Genomic DNA, 13,205 nt, shown 5'->3' on the forward strand with positions numbered 1-13,205 from the left:
GCTGCAAACACAGACAACACAGCCAAATAGAGAAATGTGCTGCAAATTCATTCATGCTTTCTTTTGATGTAGTGCACTGAGCTCCCAGGGCCACTGCAGCTACCTGCTCCTATTTGGATTAAGAATGTGCTGGATAAAGAGTTTGTATTCATGTGCATTCATGAATATCTAAATACTAATAGACAGGATTTTATCTTAAGATCTCAGATCATATTTGAATATACATGCCAAAATGCCCATGGTGAATAAATTGGAGCAGACGTTTTCTCCTTGAAGCTGATGTTGGCTCCACTTCAATAAAAAACTGCCCCCAGCATCACGAATCTCTCCACAGTGGTCACTGTTGCTTTGCCTGCAGATCTCCCAGTAATAAACACAGTTTCTTTGTTTCTCGCTTTGTGTGCATGAATGTGTTTATTTGCGTGTGGCTCCACAGCTAGATTCAGAAAATTGGGCGTGCCTGCCTTCCTGCCTGCTTGCATGCATGCGTCAACCCCCCACCCCTCCAGCCTCACCTGCACAGTGTGGCGGATTGACACTAAGCAACAGCCATGGAGCCAAACACAGCCTCAGATGGCGAGGACTTGCCTGTGGGAAGAACAGACTTAACACAAACTAGAAAAACCAACACAGACGCTGCAGCTGTAATAAATACCAAGGCAGAAGCAGATGGGTTTATCTAAACTGTAAATCAGGGTTGTATTGCCACTGGGCTCACACTGACCTTTTATATGTGAATGTGTAAATGTGAAACCAGACAGTAATATGAATGAATCTTAGTGCTTTCTAAAACCACAGACAAGTTGTGACTCAACTGGGCTTCAGGTCTTATGTAGCACAGTATCACAGCACTTGTGTGAGACCCTCCCTTTCCTTTCATGTTGCTAAGCGCAGAAATGAAAGATTTTTAATCATTTAATTATTTTTGGTAAAACAATGGAAGCTTGTGACATCCAGGAAGCAAGACAGACCAGCAGTGGAATAGCTTCTAACTATGGCAGCAGACCTTCAAAGGGCAAAGAAGAAAGTAATAGATCATCCTTTTGAAGGTGATTTAAAAGGACGATCCTTTGAGGGGCAACCTCACTGATTTTCACCTTGAAATGTGGGAAGTATTCACTACAGGATTTATAGTTAATCAATAACCCTGCCAACCCTCAGCAGATATACAGTGTTATGATACTCAAAGCATTTACTGTTGTTAAAAGCAGATTAAGTATTAAATTTTCCTGTCATCATTATTAATAACTGTCCATGGCACAACCTCACTGGTAATTTCAATTTTGAGAATCTTAAACGTGAGCAGTTCATTAAGGCCTTGAAAAACCCATGTCATGTATCTAAGCCATGCTAGGCTAAGCTAACGTCTCCTGGTCGTAGGTTCATATTTGGTGCAGCCTCAATCTTCTTATCCTGATTTTTCAAGGATGTATCTATGAGGGATGAAGTCACCAGAGCCTGATCAAAGGCAGGTTATTGATGCTTCCTTTACCAGAAAATAGAGGCATGAGCCATGTTGGGCAACTGGGTAAAGATTCAACTTTTGAAAAGGAGATTCAGCCACCTTTCAGAACTGAGAAACTGCCCCATTGAAAAGCTGCAATGCAAATAATCACCTAAACTGCTCTATTTCTATCTGTTTTTTGACCTATCCCTGTTCAATCAGTTCATTTGCTTTGGGGAAAGCTTTGGTCCAAGTGAAACAGAGTGGAGTGGAGTTATGAAATGTCTGGCAGCAGACACAGTCAGGTCAGAGGTATGAAACAGGAGCAGGCGTGGGGGGAAGGGAGAGCTGCAGCTGAGCCTCTATAGTAAAATGATCTGATCAGGAGATAGCCACACGAGGGTCATCTCACCTTGACCGGCCTATCCTCTGAGCTGCATGCTAGTTATGCAACAGACATGCTTAACCACTCCTATTTATGACACGGAGGCTACAAATTAACACGCATGGCATGGCCACAGCTGAGGAAGAGCATGGAGGATGGGGGAGGAAGATAGAAGGAGAGATAGAGAGAGAGTCTCTCATACAGTGAGGAACATAATGGATTTTTCTTTTGGGTCAGCATTTAGAGTGCCACTAACCTGCCTAGATTAAGCTCTAATTTCCACTCACAGGTGACCAGTCACTGTGGGGGGACATAAGGCTAATACAGGCCTCCAGCTTTTAAACGGTTCCTATGTTGAGTGAGAACAGAAACAGCAGCAGCAGAAGCAGCAGCAGCAGCAGCAGCATTTTAGCAGTTCAAAAACCCTCCGTCTAAAGTTGTTCCTAAACCTAAGCAAACGCAACTGAGAAATCCCAGAGCAAGTGCCTGAGTTACAACCTGAAACAGACCCAAAGGCAATGTGTACTCACAAGTCGAGGCTGATAGCTTGTAAAGATGAAAGCAATAGTTTGACTGTTTTGCTTTCTTGCCTGGTTAAGATGAGAACATTGATACCACTCTCAAATCTGTCTAGTAAAGGTACGGTAGCATAAAGAATGGAAACGGGGAAACAGCAAGCTTGGCTCTGTCCGCAGGTAACAAAATCCAGGTACTGGCACCTCTAAAGGTCACTGATTAACACAACGTGCCTAGTTGGTTTACACAGCACAAAACTTAAAGGAGTAAAACAGTGAGTCGGACAAGCTTGTTTTCCTGCTAAGCTAAGCTAAACTAAGCTAAGCAGTTGCTGGCTCTAGCTGTGTATCGAGCAGACACGCACACAGGAGTGGAGTATCAACCTTCTCAACCTTTCTGCAACAAAGCAAAAAGCAGAAAAAACATATTTCCCAAAGTATCAAACTATTCTTGTAAATATGCAAACAAAAATATATGGCTAATGCTAATTAGCAGAGCAGCAGTAAATGGGAGCTGGTTGTGAGGCACTTAGTAATAAATTCACAATTATAACATAATAAATAAATAAATAAATTAAAAAAAAAAAATCGGCATTTTCGTATATTTCCAGAAAGCTGGGGGACTTGTGAGCAACACATTAAAAGAAAGGTCAAAAATGAAGCAGCAGAGGCCGAGATACCATGACGTAAAACTAGCAAGGTCCGAAAACGCTTGATTTTGCATTTCCCATAATGCATATCAATAGCATCTTTCATTAAACCCTCTCTGCTTTACCCTCATTTTTTCAAACTCCACACCAACAGTTTGAGGTCACAAGCTGAAATCCTGATGACATAACAGGGTAATTTTTTTTTTTTTTATGTGGAAACCTGCAGAGCCACAGACATAATACAACTTTTCACAGGCGGAGTAGTGTTCCTCATGAGTAAACTGAACTTCATGTGTAAATTTGGTGTATTGGCCCCTTTAAAATAAAAAAGGAATATCAAAGGCTGACTCACAACAGCACAGGTATTGCTTGTATATTTTATTTTATGTACAGTACATGTAAAAAAAGAAAACAAAAAAAAGTAGCCAATAACATTGACCAACGTGGGCAACAGTAGATAGCCATGTTGCTCATACATGGGGAAAATCCTGACGACTGTTTCCCCTCTCAGGCATACATAGATGTAGATTCTCCCACTCCTCGGTGTGTAAGGCTGCCTGGAAACTAGCTGGGCTTGATAGCAAATGGTCAAACCACAGATTATCAAAAATGGGAGGAGTGCATTATCTCCCGCTCCTGTAGTAAACACACTTCTCGCATTGACAATCAGTGAGAGCCCAGTTTTTCAGCCTCAATCTGAACAAAAAGTTCCCAGACAGGCAGAAAGGAGACGGGCTGGTTGGCTGAGCGTGACTGTGTGCAATCTTCGGTTAAGTTTTTTTTTTTTTTTTTTTTTTTTAAATTCAGACCGGGCTGCTCTTGACAGCCGTGGTCTCTTGCCTTTGCTGCCTCCCTCCCCCTATTCCAACAGTGCTGCTTTCAACACAAAGGTCACTAAAGGTCAGCGTTGCAGTCTGCTTTTGCCGGATGACTCAATATAACTGCAGGCTCCAACTAGTAGAGAGCTTTTCTTCAGCACACTCAGCAGTTGAATTCACAGTATTCTTACAGCATGTTATTTTTTTTTTCTCCCAAAGTCACTCATAAAGCTTTAACTGATAATGCATAGGGGGCTTTGACACATTTGTTCACCCATGTTTCTCCAGTGGAAATGTTAAAACACGGATTTTTGTAGTGTGTGTGTGTGTAGTAAATAAGCTGAGAGAGGAACACACCCAAGACGAATGCGAGAATACAGTGTACACAACCATCTGTGTCTGGTGTCCCCAAAAATCGTACAATAAAATAAAATAAGATTTAAAAAAAAAGGAAAAAAAAAAAGATTTTTTTTGTATCTCTTGTATCTCCAAGGCCATGGATAGTCAACCACAAAGAATTCTGAACTCCCCTGCTGCCTATCAGGGCTGTATCTCGCAATAGTGTTTCAGACAGTGAGCTTACAGCAGGCCACCAAGGTACAGATAAAGTGCTTTTTTCTTAAACATGACGCTTTAAATAATTAAAGTGATGTGAAAATGGTTCTCAGGAAAGAGTTGGGAGGGGTAAGTACGCCGATGTGACACTCCTAAAGTTAAAAAAATGAAATGGAAGAGAGACACAACATGATTCTGGAGAGGAATAAGAGTTCAGTATAAATACATCCACAAACCCAACTAATGTCTCAAAAGGCTACGAGGATGGAACACTGATCGCTAGAAGAGCTGGAACAGTCACTACTGTCTCTGGATGGAGCCATTCACATTTTGAGAAGTCAGAGGATTCAAGGTAAGACTTTTCAAATCATGGTAAAAATGTCTCGTGGTTGAGGGGAGGGTATTTGAAGACGCCACTGGCTTCCTCTGGCTGGACGAGTTGGACCTCGTAGTGAACACATCGGCGGCGAGGACCGTGATGATGACAGCAGCAGACTGGTAGGTTTTGGGAGACTGTAGTAGAAACGTGTACTTGATGGATCATAATAAACCATTACAGATAATAAATACATTCGGGTCCTTGTAGTGTCGTTATTCAGCTCTATTGAAATGATTAAATCTAAAATAAAAAAAAAAAAAAAAACAAAACAAAAAAGAAAAAAAAGAAGAGGAATAGTTTAGTTCATGGGACACCATGAGATGCTTGGCCTTTTTTTGCTCCCTTATCCAGTCTCAATAACACTCCACCTTGGCGGCCATTTTCCACCAGCCTTGTGAAAAAGAAAAGAAAAAGGGAAAAAAAAAAAAAAACGGCATATAAATAGTAGCCGTGGCAACCGCACGTATTCCCTCCTGGGTCTTGATGACAGAGTCTGAGAATTCAGAAAAACCTCGGAGACCTCTCTTCAGTCCTCAGCCTCTACACAAGAGAGAAAGAAGCAGAAGCAGAAGAAGAAGAAGAAGAAGGGTGAGAACAAAGTCACAAAGTAAAGACAATGAGCAAACAAGGCAAGTCGTATATCTGCTGCAGGGAATTCTGTTTACTGTGTACAAGGCTCAACATATAGAGAGATGTGTTTCTCAACATGTCAGGTTTGTCATCTGCAGATTATGGGGCACCACGAAGTGAATGTCAGCTACTTTCCAGCTGACTATAACCTCTGTGTGGCTGACAGAGCAAGAAAAACGCTTCCTTTATGAGCGCTGGAAAAAGTACCAAATATAGACTCGTCTTAACCCCTTGCTGTGTTTATTCTCAACTACAACCACCCTCCTCTTGGCTACTGAGCCCCTAACAGAGTCAACAGAAGGGTTGAGAGCTGCCTGTCTGGCCCTCATATCACTCAAAGACAATATTTAACCTTTGAGTATGTGTTGAGGGCCTGCTGCCTGGCTACACAGGGTCAATGAACTCGGAACCCAAGGGCCCCCTCCCTTGGAGCTTGGCAAAGCCATAGTGTGACATGACCTGCTTTAAATGTATAGCATCAAGATGGCTGACAAATGAATGGAAAAACCAACATTAAGTGTCTTAGTAAGGTGTTGTTCCACTTTGAGCCTCCAACACAGCTTCATTGCAAACTCTAGTGGAGGGATGAACAACATTCATTCCCTCATTTGGTGTTCGATGATGGTGGTGGAGAGCGCTGTGTAACACATTATTCCAAAATCTCCCAAAGGTGCTCAGGAGGGTTGAGATCAGGAGACCATGAAGGCCATTAGCGATGGTTTCCAGCCTAGTGTGTTCAAAGTATTCACTTGAGGGACACAACAGAAACATCCACTATACACATCGTCTCCACAAGCTCCTCCATTACTTAGCTGTGAACACTTTAAATTAAAAATATTTCAGAGAGACAAGAGAAAATAGCACAAAGCTACATATCACTAACTTTTCATGAAACTATTCAGTGAGCCCTGTACGGAGACATTAGCATTCCTCTCATTGTGCTAAAGCAGTTCTCTCTGCTGTATTTGTCGGGGCTCACTTTCGGAAATGAGCGGTTTTAACAAGCTAAGCAGCAGCACAGCCAGTGCCTTCATTACAGCTGGTATTAATGTTTATTTTGCCCCCTTCCAACACATCAACTGTTCCATGACATGAACGCAGCAGAACTCCCTCGGGCGGCATGGAAGAAGGTAAAGTGTTTGTTAAATAAGCAGGTTGCTGCTCAGCTCACATTCCCCTAGCGTTTAACATAACATCATTTAATTTGATGGAGGAATTTAATGTATTTCACAACTTGATAGTCACTTTTACTCAACAGCGATAATGATACCTGTACAAATACGCTTGTGCACAAGATTGTCTGCCTGACTAATTCTATGTACTAATAAAAATATGACTGACTCTTTGCATCTACCAAAGTGAGTGATATTATTAGTTGATTTGAATAACACCTTTATAGCTTCTAATTCAATCTGCAGGATATTTTAGGGTATGCAGTGATATTGGCAAATCAGGGCTCTACATCACAGGCATATGAGACTTGGAGACACTTGAGTTGGCAAAATAAATATTTGTTATAACTCCCTTATCAGAATTAAACATCTCTCTCTCTCTGCTTGCTCTCATGAAAAGAGAGCAGTGTATAACTCTTTCAGGGAGCAGCGTCTCATTTATAGCTGGTACTGACCCTGGCCTTTTTTAGAATGACAAACGGCGATGGCGGCGGGTCATATCATCTGTCGCTAATTAATGCTAATTCTGCGAGTAACTTGATAACAACCTAGTTGAATTTTGGCTTGTTATCGGGTTTGTGTGTTCTCTGCGAACCAGCGTCTGCACTCGGCAAAAGATCATTTGTGAGGGAAGAAACTGCATTCACCACTGTACAATCTTTCTCTTGTCATACCTTTTGTAGTTCTAATCACTCCAACAGAGTGATAAATCCTCTGTTGTAAAAACACTGTCACAGTTTCAGGAATCAGAATCTCCCCTTTTACTTTCATTCATATCATATCAACAATTGAAGCTGATTAGCTTCATGATTTTGAACCAAGACTTCCATATTTGGATCATGTAGCTCATGAAAAATAAGGTGTAAAAGTCTGGTGGCTCCAGCTGTTATTTCAAAGTGTCAGATAAATATTTAATCAACATTTCGTATGTTCTCCTGCTATAAATTTATGCTTTTATACTTTATGTAGTGAGCATATTTGGCACAAAACTTTCATTTGGGATGAATTCAGGGAGAACTTCATCATATTCCCAGGCTGCAGCTGCTGACTGACCATCAATTATTCTGCTACTAAAACTTTTGTGTCTTAGTTGTTGATAAGTTACTTTTAAAATTTGATCATGGAGATTCAGAAAGATTCCTTTATTAGGGTCAATGAACATCCTACCTGCTCTCTGTCTTCTCTCTGTCAGTTTGCCACAGAACCTTTTGCGTACTTTACAATTAAAAACGCAAAGAGATGTATTACTGTTAATTCTTTTCTTGCTTGTGTTCGTGAAAATAAACACACGTGGAGCTTTGCAAACGCTTGTGTAATAGCCTGCTGTTTTCCTTGTTCATACACTCTTCATATTGCGTGGTTTGTATATCTGTCAGGAGATGAAACTGCTAGTGCATCTACTTTTTGTGCCAGCTTTTCGACATCTGCCCTGGTACTCTGTTGCAGTTTTTCCAACATCTGAGCAGTTTCCTCCAACTTAGCCTGGACACTCTGACTTTATCTCATAACTTAGAAATACTAGTTGGAACACTGGTGAATAAACTTCCTCTGTTTGAGTGAAGCCACACAAACGGCAAAAGCACATGCTAACTGAAACTGATTTGTTGCTTGTATGTAGGGTGGATGTGATTTGTTGTTGTACCCAGGTTCAGTGAAGAGGTTGGCTACGGCCTGTCAGCAGGAATTAATTAATTGAACATACCAACATAATTTTGATTAGGCAGATGAGAGATTAATGATGTTTTAATGCCCCGCCCTATTTAAGTCCTTAGAGAGCACACTGACACATTTATCAAACTATAAAGATGTGATACACCCATGTGTAAATGTTGTAAACTGACCTACGTGTCGCAGTGGGAAAGCAGCGATGTAATCTCCGGGCTCATGTGACCCACAGCCTTGGCCGCCTCCAGGATTGCTCTCCGGTACATCCCTTTTTTCTTGCGGTTGAAGCGGGACCTGAAGAGCTCTCTGAAGGGCGATAGTTTGGCAACAGAGAGCTGCGAGGTGGTGGGTGAACCGAACCACGCCACCTTTGCCTGGGGCCACTGCGCCTCGCAACTGGCCGTCTCCTGTTTGCGGGTGCCGCTGATGCTGAGGACGCGTGCTGGCCACCAAGGGAAGCCATGGATCTTCCCCCACACGATGTCGCCCACTGCCACAGCGTGACCCTCCTCCGTTACACACTTTGTCATGCTGCGCGTGTGCAGCCGCACCGTAAGTGGCGGCACTGTCTTGCAGTCCTCCCGTGAAGGTACAGAAGATGAGGTCACAGAGAGGTCTTCACCGGGGGCCAGATCACACAGCTCTGGTGAGGTGCCATCAGAGCTGAAGGACTTGGACTCATCTAGACTGTCGCTGCTGCAGACTGACAGGCTAGAAGAATCCGCTTTACGCTTACGGAAATTGATGAGAAGGGTGAGGTCGCTGTGGCCGCGGTCGGCCTCCTCCCCAGAACTCCCTGACCACAACTCCAGAGAGTTCTTGCCTTCCCCTGAGTCATCCGAATGGGGGAGGCAGGGCCCAGGAACCCTGGGGCTTCGTCTCCTAGTGCCCTCTACAAGTTCTGCCTCATACTCGACCACACTCTCCTCACCCTCCCTCTGAGGGGGTCTCAAGCGGATCTTTGGAGATGGCAAGTCCTGACCCACAGTTGTGAAAGGCCTGGTTAGTTTGAGTTTGGGAATGGACACAGTGAGGCCAGACCGTGTGGCATCTAGAATGTGCCGTTGTTCCTTGGTGGGATCAGAGGGCGCCTTGCCATTCTCTGCCACACCATTCTGCACCAGCTGTTTGGGGCAAAATGGTTTGACTGAACCGTGGACGCGTGAGGGGATCTTCATGACCTCCCCCTTGCCCTGTGGAGTGCTGTAGGAGATCTTTATGACAGGACTGTGGGGGATAATCACGTCACCTCCGGGGAACTTCTCCCCATCAGCTTCCCCCCTTTTGTCCTTCCTAAGGCGCTTGCTGTCAAGGCTGGTGCCATTTTCCCGCCTTTTAGTGTCCTTGGTAGCAACTACATCCTCTTTTCTCGACAGCTTAGAGGGGATGTCCTTGTCATCACCGTCATCATCGCTCTGTAGTGCATTCTCTTTTCTAGATGTCTTGGTGTTGCTCATGCCATCTTTGCTGTCTTCATCACTGTTCAATGTGTTCTTGCATTTTTCACATAGTACCTGCCGTGGCCGCAGACGGATAGTACTCATGGTCATACGGCCAGGCTCTCGCGTCCGTCTCTTCTTTCTTTTGATTGGTCGCGGAGGGGGCTGAGGTACCCATTGGCTGTAGCTGTGACGCACCCATAAGGGCTGAGGGAAGGGGGCTCCTTCAAAATAAGGAGGGTAAGGAGTCTGTCCAGCTGGCACTGGTGTGGGTATGGGACAGGGGAGAGGTGCAGTAGGTATGCTGCTTTCAGGGAGAGTGTTTTCATCCTTTGGTTTGTGTGAAGCCTGGCTGGGAGAATTGGAAACCGGCTCCTCACTCAGAACTTCTGGGAAATCACAAGTTGGTTTAGATATCGGGCAGTCCCCAGGTTTTTCTGTGAAATCTGGTAGACAGAAGAGCCCAGTCCTAGGATGAAAAAGAAAAAAAAAACACAAAACAATAAATTAATAACTGTACGTCTCGTTCAGCTTTGTTAGCGTGCTACACTGAAGTTCATACATGCCAATACAAACACAAGCAATTCTTAAATTTTTAAGTTGAGCAATTTCCTCCACACGAATGATACTATAATGCCGTACTTGTATTTCAGCATGTTAGATAACTAGGCCGGTGGGAGAGCACAAATCAAACACCTCGCTGTTTCAATTAGGCCAAATGAGAAATGAATACTCAAAGCTGTTCAAAGCCTTTCCTACAAGTGGCCTACCATAGGCTGCAAGGAGGGAAACCTATTTTAGCATTTTATTTTACTTTAACTGGACACACTGACGCCACTCTCCCTGTCACCTGTATGCTGAAAATTCTTTTCGTGTGGGGGTTGGGGTCCGCTGTACAAGCAGCCAGACATCCTGCTGCCTTAGGCCACAAAAATGGAGCAATAGTATCACTGACTCTCTTTGAGTGATTTTACATGTTCTTTTTTCATACTCTGGGACCAGCAAACATGTCCAAAGAAGGCCCAACTGCCAAGGAGTCTTTGAGAGGTGGCTGGCAGGCAACAGTAACATGGCTGTGCTGCTTTAGTCAGGAGACAGCAGACAAAGAGACTACAGGATGCCCAGGAACCCCCCCCCCCCTCCCCAACATCTGACTGAACAAAAAACAATCCCATGAATCACTCGGGATTCAGAGAGGTAGGGTAGGAGCCAGGAGATTTCAGTTTGTTTTTGCATCCGTGTCTACCCAGGGCTTATGTGTGGTGAGATTATTAATTAGTGCACATTTGGGGAGCTTGTTTTCCTCCCCATGAGAAGTAACTGGCAGGCACCTTCAAATAATAGTCTCTTGGTGAGGTTTGTTCCTCTCACCTTTTTTTATAAGTGTCGCTAAAGCAGCTGAATATTAGCCTTCACGGTGATTGACACGGCACAAACAGTTCAGCCTGTGACAAGAACACACAGTGCTAGTTAGGCACAGCACAAGGACGCAGCATATGACCAGCAATGATTCACTGCACTGTTGCCATTTCATGTTGTGTACAGTGTAACTAGATGTGGAGATCTGCCTGTATGATAGGCCTAAAAAACCTGTGAGACAATGACAGGAACTGTATTTCCATGAGCTGAAAAGGAAGAATAAGTCAAATTTTGTCAGTGACAAGGCCTGAAATATAGACCTATTTTAAGTTATTCCAAGGCCTGTCTTTTCCCATTTGGGTGGGTTATTTTCAGGACAGTATGAGCTCTCACATGAAAAACCATCTAAGCATACTAAGGGGCAAAGCTGGTCAGATTCTGATTCTGCTAGTCTATAAATAGTCTAAAGCCACTGGCTTTTAAGGTGTACAACACTAAGAGCAACACAAGGCTTATACATGTGACACACACTAAGAGGGGAAGATAAGACATGACACTGATATGTGAAATTACTCTCATATGGTTTCTCTCATTTGAACAGGATTGTTTTCCTGAAAGAAGAAAGAACCTTTTCCTACCTAACATAGAGACTAACATGGTCACTGGATGTCATCAGAAAGAGGTTTTCAGTAAAACCATAACAGTTGTGATTCATCAAATCCCACATGTATCTTTATTGTCATTTTCTATTGTTTCTGTAGATTAAAAGTCACTGGTAATCAAGGTAATCAAGCCATTTCTCTAAACAGCAACTGTAATTGAGATTATTTTAATTAAAATATCATTTCAGATTTTAGCACACAATGCACTACCATCAGCATGTATACATATCAAAATATAACTGATTTACAGAATGATGTTCAGCCAAGGCCTACCCTTCTTTCTGAATACGTTTTAGCTGCTCTGTATTTGATTAGGCTAACAATAAGCTAGAGATGAACCCAGTGACATTAGCTATTGTTCAAAAGAAGTCATTCACAATCTCTGTAGACAGGGCCTCTATCTTGACATACAGTTTCTCACCACAGTAAAATAACATACTTTATCACCTTATTATGGGTTAAAATGATACCAGTTTGCCATTAGCCAGCAAGCTAGCAGATAGCTACCTTGTCACCTATGAGTCTTTTGTATGGAGGCCCAGTTAGCTAACATCTAGCTAAGCAGCTAGCTTTGACTTGTTAGCATCAAAGGTAGATTAGCCGTTAGCAGAGTTTAGCAAATTAATTTCAGAGATAAATTTATAAAGGAAATGAAAGAAATACGACTCACTTTTTGTTGCAATCAAGTAATATCCCCGTGTAGCTCCTTTCTCGATAGGTCAGCGTCACCACCAGTGTATCGTTAACTATTTGATCGATAGTGACAGGTACCCGAGAGCCGGCCCGCAGCTCCTCGGCCACAGCCTCCATGTTTCCCGGGGTGAAGTGTCCGGCTCGGCGGTGCTCGATCCCGGCCAAGGGAGCCACGGTCGCGTCGGCCAAAGATCCGTCTCCCTTTCGCTATTGGAGCAGGAGGCTACACCAGGGCATAAAATGACGCCATCACCCCCACCAAGTCAATTACAACAGTACTGCTACCGCTGACATCACGCTCTCTGTGCTAGAGGAGCAAAAAATCCTCCAAGACAAGGCCTACCCTTTCTCTGTCTCACTTTGACTTGTTTGATGCCGTTCATTACTACGGACTTTTATCTCGGGAATACCTCAGTTTTCCCAGCGATAGCCTAATGGCGTTTTGTTCTACACGTACACTATGATTACACTGGAAAATGGATAAAATATCGATGCATTTTCTATGATGTGGCGAACGATACGGCCGTAAATATTTTTACTAAAGTGAGATAATTATGACCTGTATTTAACAAATCATCATAAGATGTACAGCTACAATTATTTATACTTTCACAGGAGTATTGAATATACAATATATTAAAATTGCCTTTGAATTCTTCAGTTTGGCACTATACTAACATTTGTCAAACCATTTCTCTTTCATTTCCCTTAGTGATTCTTATATTTTAAGCTTTAATTTACAATGTGAGGTTGTGATTCAGTTTTTATAACTGGCACAGGGAATATTATGCTTATGCAATTGTGTCTTGTGAGCCAATGTAACATTTAATGACTGAATA

At 43.0% G+C, this 13,205-nt stretch overlaps 1 protein-coding gene across 2 annotated transcripts; it reads right to left on the reverse strand.

Annotated features, from left to right (window-relative positions):
- Positions 1 to 3,357: 3,357 nt before the first annotated feature.
- Positions 3,358 to 12,558, reverse strand: pwwp2b (PWWP domain containing 2B). 2 transcript variants are annotated; one of them, XM_022743626.1, is made up of 3 exons: positions 12,344 to 12,558; positions 8,394 to 10,121; positions 3,358 to 5,286 (listed from the first exon to the last, which is right to left on the reverse strand). In XM_022743626.1, the coding sequence occupies exons 1-3, from the start codon at positions 12,481 to 12,483 to the stop codon at positions 5,280 to 5,282; spliced, it is 1,875 nt and encodes a 624-aa protein (XP_022599347.1). In that variant the 5' UTR covers positions 12,484 to 12,558; the 3' UTR covers positions 3,358 to 5,279. The 2 variants fall into 2 exon arrangements, with proteins under 2 accessions (XP_022599347.1, XP_022599348.1); XM_022743627.1 differs by having other exon boundaries at positions 8,390 to 10,121.
- Between the last annotated feature and the right edge of the window lie 647 nt (positions 12,559 to 13,205).

This window comes from Seriola dumerili, unplaced genomic scaffold, assembly GCF_002260705.1.
Source record: "Seriola dumerili isolate Sdu_G_001 unplaced genomic scaffold, Sdu_1.0 BDQW01000073.1, whole genome shotgun sequence".
Classification (NCBI taxonomy): domain Eukaryota; kingdom Metazoa; phylum Chordata; class Actinopteri; order Carangiformes; family Carangidae; genus Seriola; species Seriola dumerili.

What these genes read in the sequence shown, in the direction of transcription:
- pwwp2b (XM_022743626.1), bottom strand. Translation starts at nt 12,483, where the DNA reads ATGGAGGCTGTGGCCGAGGAGCTGCGGGCCGGCTCTCGGGTACCTGTC. An exon ending in TTACTTGATTGCAACAAAAA is followed by an intron (nt 10,122 to 12,343) that starts GTGAGTCGTATT and finishes TTTTCATCCTAG; the next exon opens with GACTGGGCTCTTCTGTCTAC.